Genomic DNA, 9741 nt, shown 5'->3' with positions numbered 1-9741 from the left:
CTTAAATGGGGAATCTTTTCAAGATCATATTAATTAACATGTAGTAAAACTCTATTTGATACTGATTTTATTCAATATTTTTAATTTATTTATTACTTTAAATTTTTTATCTATTTATTACTTTAAATTTTTTATCTTTAGTGGTTAAAAGGATTAAAAATGTTTTTTAAAATTATTATTTTTAAATTTTATCAAAATTTATTTTTTTATCATTGATTATGAGGAATTTTTGCTTTTTAATTTTGTGATTTATTTTTATTTTTATTTTCATTTTTATTCTCCATTCTAATTTATACAAAATTTATAGTAAGAAAAAAAAATCAATTTCCCATGGGTTGGAAGAAAGAAAAAAAGGGTGCTAATTCTTCCTAAATTATTTATCAGATTTTGATGTCTGAGGTTGAAGATTTAAAAAAGGTAATAAAGAATAGAAATAAGATGAGTTTGCAGGTTGAATGAATTTCGGATAGCGGGATTGAGAGTGATGGACGCAGGCCTCTAAATTAACAGCAAAAAGGATGTACACATTTTACCAACTACTTGCTTTGCAGCTCCTAATCTGTCACTCTTTTTCTCTCTCTTAGCTCTCCTTTTTCACACTCTTTTTAACTCTCTACAAGACGATCTATTTCTACTTGTGGAAATGTGTGAGTCTTGAGAGCTCCAATAACAGAAACTCTCCTTCAGATCTCTCTTTTTTTCAGGTCAGCTATTTTCGTGATCTTTTCCTTTCACAATCACCTAAGAACCCATGTGGCGGGATCTGTTAATTTGCTTTTCTACCTTTTGTTTTCTGTTTTTCTTTGACTGATTGTTTGATATTCTTTCTGGGTTTGTGGTTTTGGGTGATGGGTTGCCTTTGCTTTAGTGGTTTATGATGTTGGATTCAGTTATTCGGTTTGGAGTTCACATGGGAACTGCTGAAGCTTTTGAGCTGAAAATGGGATGAATTTTTGGATTTGGGGCTGTTGGGATTGGTCCTGTGGTGAGAAATTTAGTGAAAGGTGGAGCTTGCTCTTCCTAGTTGATGGTTGGTGATGTGGGTATCTTGAGTTGTGCCTCCACTGTCTCTGCCTACTTATCAAATAAATCACTACGAATAATCAACTGAAAGATGGGGTTCAGTGCTGATCCCTAGTGTATTCCTCTTTGTGATTAACAATTTAATTTTCCACCCCCATATATGTCCTTCTTAATAGCCTTTCTCTTGAATCCACTTTACTATTTCTCAACGGATCCCATTTCTTTTCTGGATCCCCCATTACGGTTCTCTCTAGAGATGTGCAGGGAGATCTTAATTCTTCTTCATGAAACCCCATCCTTTCAGCTTGACCACCTTAGCAGGAAGCTCTACTAGTTTTACGATACTCTTATTATTCTAATCTCTCTTTGCTCGAAATCACTGTTCCTTGAAGTGACATGGTGTGACTCATAAGTTCAATCTCATAAAAGTTCGCCCTTCCAATTTCCTTTCTTGTTGTATTTAGGTAATGGAGTACCTTTTTTCCTCCACTTATTTGACATTTTTTTAGGAGCGAAATGTTGTTGTGATAGTTCTGGAATTTGTGAAGTAGTTTGGAGGACTCACACATTAGTTGCTAATTCTGAAATTTCGGGATACAATTAGGTCCAATTAGGGATATGGTTGAGGTCTTTTCAAAAATATATATAGGATTTGCCATAATGGTTTAGTTATTCAGTCTGATTGGCCATGACCTTGGTCTGTTTAGTTTATAAAGCTATCCTTGAGATTCAAATGTTGACCTTTGTCCTCAGCATGATTGCCTGGTAATGTTTGGGAAATCTTTAAGCTGGCACGTACTTCCTACCCTTGGTTTTGAATGAGCTCAGGATATCTTCTCCATCACCCAGTCCTTGAGTTATACATGTTGAAAGTGAAAGTATCTACTTGGAGCATCTAAAATCTGAAATCTATTGCTTTCTTTTGATCAATTCCTCATTTCTTGTATTTGAGTTGTTGATTTGATCATGAAGGCACATTAGGTTTATTGGGAATTTGGTCAAGATTAGTCATAGTATCTTTGTTTTACTAGAAAAATAATAGGAACTGTTCATAGTTGTTCATATCATCTAATAAGTTTGGTTAGTGCATATATGGGTTGGGACAATCTCATTTAGTCTATTTTGTATAATTTTGTTCTACTGTTTCCATTCTTCCCATATATATCATGCAAGATAGATTCTTAAATGACTGGTCCTGAGGCACCCATGATTGATATATTATTAGTCCACACTGGTCCCTTTTCATTTGGAAGTAGCTACAGGGAAGAATTATTTAAGAAAAAAGCTTCATAATATTTTGAGCTGATGCAAAATCTCTAGTAAGAAAGCGACATTTTTTTCTTTATAAGATACCTGTTTATGGCTCTTTATCATTTAAATGAGATGAATATTTACAAGTTGTACATCTGGTTTCTCTATTCTAAGTTTGGATGTTCTCTCAAAGCCTTAGTTTTCTCTCCAACTCTGTTTTGTAGCTTAAGGTTGATTGACATTATTTGTGTGTGTGGAAACCCTTTATGCCTGCTTAAAGAGCTACAAAATTTCTACTTTATATGGTTATTCTTCTTTCTTTAGCATTGCCACTATGTGGTCAACAGTTACTATTACACTAGGGGAACCATTTTAACTGATTTTTATCTCTAACAAGATGTTATTAGTATTTACTTGAATTTTCCCCTGCCGTCTTTCATTAAGTGCTTTCTAACTTTCCTTATTGTTAGGGTGAGCTCCAGGGAACTGTACCAACAAAATCATGGGCTCTAAGCATAACCCATCTGGCAACAGGACGCGAAGCCCAGTGTCTATATTCATTGTGATTGGTTTGTGCTGTTTCTTTTACATATTGGGAGCATGGCAGAGAAGTGGTTTTGGAAAGGGAGATAGCATAGCCTTGGAAATAACCAAGCAAACAGACTGCAATATCATTTCCAATTTGAACTTCGAAACTCATCACAATAATGTTGACAGTATTGAACCCTCTCAACTAAAAGTGGAAGTATTTAAGCCTTGTGATGATAAATACACTGACTATACTCCTTGCCAAGAACAAGACCGAGCAATGAAATTCCCGAGGGAGAATATGATTTACAGAGAAAGACATTGCCCTGAGGAAGAGGAAAAATTGCATTGTCTTATTCCAGCACCCAAAGGGTATAAGACTCCATTTCCATGGCCAAAAGGCCGTGATTATGTTCACTATGCTAATGTTCCTCATAAAAGCCTGACAGTTGAGAAAGCTGTCCAGAACTGGGTGCAATTTCAGGGAGATGTATTCAAATTTCCTGGTGGAGGAACAATGTTCCCTCAAGGGGCAGATGCATACATCGACGAACTTGCTTCAGTTATCCCGATTGCTGATGGCTCTGTCAGAACAGCATTGGATACTGGTTGTGGGGTACGTTGAGTTTTCAGAACTCAAATTTCTATCTCTTTTTGTGTGTGCATTCACCTTTAACATCTGAGCTTGTGACCTAAGAACCTTCAAAAGTTTCTTGTGGCTTCAAAGCTATCCAAAAACATGCTGCTTCAAAAGCCTGGAAAAGCCTAACTAAATGGGTCTGAAGTTGTTTTTGTTACATGGAAAACTGTTATATAGTAATGGTGCATATGCATAATTCTTCTCTTGAAGATCTTTCCTTTTGTGCCATGCCCAAATGGGGAAGGGAACAACTCTATGACTGTTCTTAAATGGAGAACCTCATATATTGAGAATCAATCCTGCTGTATTATCCTAAACTTCCGATTATTTGCATTCTTTTTGAACCATTAGCAGCTTGCATTCTTGGTTTTTAACTATTAAATTGAATGTTTTAACTCAATAATTAAGTACCCTGATTCAGGCCTATGGCCCAAGATGTATGGTATACATCTTATGATGGAGCTGGATCCCTCTTCATGCGTTGTTCTTTATATTGGCTGTCCTAACTTGCTTATTCTCTACTGATGGCTTCTTTCTTTGAGCATGGTTACTGGACTGATTGCATCAATCATGATACAGGTTGCAAGCTGGGGTGCATACCTGCTAAAGCGAAATGTTTTGCCTATGTCATTTGCACCACGGGACAATCATGAAGCGCAAGTACAGTTTGCATTGGAGCGAGGTGTACCTGCCATAATTGGTGTTCTTGGAAGTATACGCCTGCCTTACCCAGCAAGAGCCTTTGATATGGCTCAGTGCTCTCGATGTTTGATACCATGGACATCAAATGGTAAGTGCTGGTAGTGGTTGGCATTGAGGTTGTCAAATAATGTATTATATATGTATTTTATGTAAGTTGTATACTTACCATCTTAAATTAAATTGAAAAAAGAAGGAAAATTATAAGAACATATTCTCAGAAGATGAAATGTTTGACAATTAATAATCATTTTTGTGGTGACTTGTGTCTCAAAGACTCATTTATTCATATCTAAGATTGAAAGCTATGGTAATGAAACATAATCTTCAGTTGTATTTGTTAGAAGTTGAATTTGTCCCACATTGCCAAGTTACTAGGCTATTATGATGTTTATATGTGGATTGGGCACCCTCTCCCTTTGAGCTAGCTTTTGGGGATGAATTCTACCCAAGCCCATTTATCATGGTATTAGAGCAGTGCATTTGCAGGCGATGATGGTTTTGGACCCTGGCGAATTTGCATGTCACACTACGCGTGAAGCGAGGGTGTTAGGAGTTGAATTTGTCCCACATCACCAAGTTACTGGGCTGTTATGATGTTTATATGTGGATTGGGCACTCTCTCCCTTTAAGCTAGCTTTTGGGGATGAGTTCTACTACCCAAGCCCATTTATCAGTATTTGATCAATGAAGCATAAATAGGATGCAATTAGAGATAATTTTCAACTGCTCTTTTATCATACATACCATGTCTTGTATGTGCATTATGCATACTGTATAGTGTACCTTACCATAGAACTAGAATGCAGTACATACCAATGATGTACTGCATATCATGTCTTGTATGTGCATTGTGCATACTGTATAGTGTACCTTACCATAGAACCAGAATGCAGTACATACCAATGATGTATGCTGTTTTGCATGTGGACATAATTGTCTATAGCTTACATAGGACACTGAAATAATTTCAATTCAGTCAAAACAAATTCGAAACCCAATTATATATCTGTCCTTTTGTTGTATTGTTATTTCCTCAGTTACAAATTTTGGTGCCTTTGGAATGCAATTTATATTCAAATCTCCTTTTCTGTTTTCATATTCGTAACAGCATAGTAAATATCTCCTCTGACATATAGTTTGAAGAATGTTTTAAATATTTACAAGGGTGTTGTTGAATAAGATTTTTGTACAGATAGCTATTTATTTAATGAAAATGTTGTAGTGTGACTGAAAAGGGAATGATGACTGCTTGAATTTTGTATTTCTAAACATCATTTTATGTTCTGTCATGGTCTCTATAATTTTTTCTTTTTTTCTTTTTAAAAAAAAAATTAATTTATACCTAATTGGATCTGACAACAATAGATAATAATATTAAATTTTATTGAGTAAACTTTCTGTATCTGGATGAAGTTGATGAATTTTTCACGTATGCGCTTCTACATACAGATGGGATGTACCTAATGGAAGTTGATAGAGTTCTGAGACCTGGTGGATACTGGATTTTATCTGGCCCTCCAATTAATTGGAAGACTTACTACAAAACATGGAAACGGAGTAAGGAAGAACTGCAGGCTGAGCAAAGAACCATTGAAGAGATGGCTGAACAACTTTGCTGGAAGAAGGTATATGAGAAGGGAGATCTTGCCATCTTTAGAAAGAAAATAAATGCCAAATCCTGCCGAAGGAAGTCTGCCAATGTATGTGAATCCAAAGATGCTGATGATGTCTGGTGAGCCGCTATTCATCTCTGTTTTAAATTACTTGCTATACGGTTTTTGTGATATTGATCCACTGTTAAAGGTGTAGAATATTACTTGAATAGATCTTAGGCACTTCATCCATAGGTTTCAGCTTATGGCCATTCATTTTTAAAGATAGCCCTTGGATTAGTTTGATGCTATCTCCAAACTTCAGCTTTGATAATTTCTTCTGGAAACTCAGGCTGCTGAACAGGATAGTGTCAGAAATATGATTCTGATCCCTTGTTAGGAATTTAACAATTTTTACATTGTTTTTCCTTATGTATAACCATGTGCAAATATATTCATGTTTGAAGCCAAGGGATGGTAGGGAAATTGAACAAATGATCTTCACTGAGTCTTAATGGCTGAAGTTGAAGCTGCTCACCTTCTGCTTCACTTCCAGTTAAACCTTCCACATTTTATTAGAAGTATCCAAGAAAATGATGATTTCTAGTATCTAATGCCTATTAGAATTAATAACTGTAAGCAGTTGGTGCTGCATGCTAGCTAATATATTCATGGCACCCACTAACTAGTTCTTCTCCTATCACAATGCTCACTTGCAATGAATGTTGTATGATGAAGCAGTTCCTACTTTGTTGCTTGATCCATTATGCATCCTGGAACCTTTGTGTGCTCTTGTTTTTTGCTTTCTTTTTGGCAACCACATTTAGGGATGCTATAACTGTGTGCTTGTTGTTCATGGGGGGAGTATTTGGGACAGGGTGTTGTATCCATGCATTCAGCTGGCAGCCACATTGTATCCATATTGGCCAGTATAGGAATCACAGTAGACTCAAGGTTGTTTTGGCTTGTATTGGTCTATATTTGGGTTAATACTATTCATATTGGGTATCCCTTATCAGTGAGTATACAAATCACACACACACACAAATAAATAGGTCAAGTGCAACATGGGTGAGGTGGAGCAAAAACAAATTTGATTCACTTCATATATGAATTAAGGATAATATTTTAAAGTTGTTGTTCCTTCTATCGTTTCTCCTATGAAAACAGTTTTCGTCTTATTGTTTCTCTCCTGATTTTTTTGTTTCTGGTGTATTTTTAGGTATAAGAAAATGGAAACATGTGTAACCCCTTACCCTGAGGTTACCAGTGCAAATGAAGTGGCTGGTGGGGAACTGAAGAAGTTTCCAGCAAGGCTTTTTGCCATCCCTCCTCGCATAGCTGCTGGACTTGTTGAAGGGGTCACAGTTGAATCTTACGAAGAGGACAACAAACTATGGAAAAAGCATGTAAATACTTACAAGAGGATCAATAAATTACTTGGCACAACAAGATACAGGAACATAATGGATATGAATGCAGGCCTTGGTGGTTTTGCTGCAGCTCTTGAATCACCAAAATCGTGGGTGATGAATGTTGTGCCTACTATTGCCAAGAACACTTTAGGTGTCATTTACGAGAGAGGCCTGATTGGTATATATCATGACTGGTATGTCCTTATGAATATTCTCTCTCTGCTTTATCATGTTACTTGTCATCATGCTGAGATGAAGTGAGATTTTGTAGCATGAATATTTGTCCATGCATTGGTAAAGATGAGTCTGATTTATCTTATAGTAGCTTTAGACACTTCTCTTCAAATATTCAGGCACTTTCTTGGTGATATTGCACTGTTGTCATCAACAATTACTATGATTATGGGGCGGGCGGTTTATGGATGTTGAATTCATTTGAATATGGCACTAGAGATTTGCCTTTTCAAATATTATAACAAAATAAATAGGTTACTTAGAGGTGGTTCATTCTAAGGTAAAAACCCTTTCAGATTCTTCTCAATCAAATCTTGGGAAGTACAAATAGTTCATTCTTGTCTACTGTTTCCATTTCATATGCCAATTTATCCCATATTGCAGCCAATTATTTATTTTGGAATCTCAATGAAAATTTTACTTCTGATCCTTTCAGGTGTGAAGGCTTTTCTACTTACCCGAGGACATACGATTTCATCCATGCCAGTGGTGTATTCAGCTTGTACCAGAACACGTAAGCCTCTTCCTCCTCTTGCTGAATGCCATATTTTAATCACATTTGGTCTGTGTCTTCAAGAATTTTTATCCCGAAACAGCCCAATAGTTTCAAAAATTTAAAAAAATAAACAATAGTAATCCTGCTTAGATTTGAAAGATGACTTGGTGGATGGGAAATAAAAGTCTACACTTGTACTGAGGTCTGATGAAATATAACCGAAAATGTGTAAACAGGTGCAAACTGGAAGACATCCTTCTGGAGATGGATAGGATCTTGCGGCCAGAAGGAGCAGTCATGTTCCGTGATGAAGTAGATGTCCTCATCAAGGTGAAGAAGATCGCCAAAGGCATGCGATGGAATACCAACATGATGGATCATGAGGATGGACCCCTGGTGCCAGAAAAGATACTAGTTGTTGTCAAACAGTACTGGGTGGGAGGTGGAGACAACAGCACATCTGCAGACTGAATAAGCCTCACCATTAATTGGGGTGAAGATTATAGCAAGGTTATCACACCAAAATGGAGATTACTTTGCAGTGGGGTGGAAACTTTTTTAGAGTTGATATTCCTGGAAAACAACACGGGCACATGCTTTAAGCTATTTAATGTAGAGGATATATGTAAAATTGTGTTATTGGAATGTGATTCTGGAAGTAGAAATGGAGAACCAAGATTTGTGTAGCCATGAAATAATTAGAACACTGTTAGAGTGATGATGTTAAGTTGCTCTCAAGTCTCAAACCCAAATTGTCCAGTTGTAGTCCTTGGGTTAAGCCTACTGGGCCCAATATTTTGCCATCCATTAAGCTTTTGCTGGTGAAAAGAATGAATTATTTTCAATATATTGTCAGGTACTTTTGTGTTATGAAAAATAGTTGTGATAACCTTTTTGGAGAAAAAGTAGAATGATTTTTAGTGTCAAAGTTCAATCATATTCAAGTAGAAGTCCACTACAACTAAAGTTTGCCCAAAGCTAAATAAAGTGCATTGCCTTTGAGAAAAAGGCAATAGCAGTGGTTGCTCACTCAAATCATATGTTAAAAGGAGGAAGTAGTTGTGATTTTAAGCCATATAATCTCCATGTCAACCATGAAGTGGTGTCTAAGTTTCTAATCATATTTTCAAAAACATTTTTAAAAATATGATAGTTGAAAAATATTCCCAAATTAAAACAATTTGGCAGTGCTAGCATCTTGAATCGATCATCAACCCATGAATAAGGGATTTCATCGTCTTTTCATGTTGAAGATACGGGTTATTAAATTTGAAATTTGAAATTGTTTTTTAAAGAAACGACTTAAAATTTTAAAATTTGCATTAAAAATATTTTTATTTTAAACTACGACTTTAATATGATGTAAATAATACACTAAAGTTACAATTAGTATTTAACAAATTATAATAAATTCGAAAAAAAAATCATTTTTATAACTATCATTGTTTTTTTCAACTTCCATTTTTATTCAAGATGGATGACAATTAAAACTTATTGACATATGAGAAAAGGACACAATCATTTGTAAACATATGTTACAACAATATTCCATTTGTTGTCGTCTTCAAACCTTATGATATTAGGAGTGAAAACAAAACAACCCAATGTGATGATAACCCCTTAATTTGGGAACATATGATTCTCAAGGACCAAGTCCCACAAAATATAAGGAAAAATGAAAATGTGGGTGTTGCCCATGACCTCTCACCTTCTCACCCATCCATTCTTATTCATGAAAGAATTCTAGACACTCTAGAAATGATTGAAGCCTTTGAAGGTTTGAACAAAATGAGATGAGAGGAGAGACAAGGATCCAAAAGTAAGATCTTTGTTGGGGTATTTCCACTTGTACTTCTAGTG

General features: G+C 35.7%; 1 protein-coding gene across 3 annotated transcripts; it reads left to right on the top strand.

Moving 5' to 3' along the window:
- Positions 1-469: 469 nt before the first annotated feature.
- Positions 470-8728, top strand: LOC100266059 (probable methyltransferase PMT14). Of its 3 annotated transcripts, none has more exons than XM_002282057.5 (7): positions 470-704; positions 2745-3418; positions 4022-4232; positions 5594-5876; positions 6959-7345; positions 7822-7899; positions 8118-8728. In XM_002282057.5, exons 2-7 carry the CDS (start codon positions 2777-2779, stop codon positions 8350-8352), a joined length of 1836 nt encoding a protein of 611 aa, XP_002282093.2. In that variant the 5' UTR covers positions 470-704; positions 2745-2776; the 3' UTR covers positions 8353-8728. The 3 variants fall into 3 exon arrangements, with proteins under 3 accessions (XP_002282093.2, XP_010663982.1, XP_059590128.1); XM_010665680.3 differs by having other exon boundaries at positions 703-1487; XM_059734145.1 differs by lacking the exon at positions 470-704 and adding an exon at positions 729-1004.
- The last annotated feature ends 1013 nt before the right edge of the window (positions 8729-9741 follow it).

Source organism: Vitis vinifera, chromosome 2, assembly GCF_030704535.1.
Source record: "Vitis vinifera cultivar Pinot Noir 40024 chromosome 2, ASM3070453v1".
NCBI lineage: Eukaryota > Viridiplantae > Streptophyta > Magnoliopsida > Vitales > Vitaceae > Vitis > Vitis vinifera.
The sequence above is the reverse complement of the archived record's forward strand: the minus strand, read 5'-3'. Positions and strand labels throughout refer to the sequence as shown.

Bases quoted from the DNA above. Each gene is read 5' to 3' on its own strand.
- LOC100266059 (XM_002282057.5), top strand. From the start codon at position 2,777: ATGGGCTCTAAGCATAACCCATCTGGCAACAGGACGCGAAGCCCAGTG. The intron at 5,877-6,958 runs GTGAGCCGCTAT...GTGTATTTTTAG, and splicing joins AAAGATGCTGATGATGTCTG to GTATAAGAAAATGGAAACAT. The intron at 7,900-8,117 runs GTAAGCCTCTTC...ATGTGTAAACAG, and splicing joins TTCAGCTTGTACCAGAACAC to GTGCAAACTGGAAGACATCC.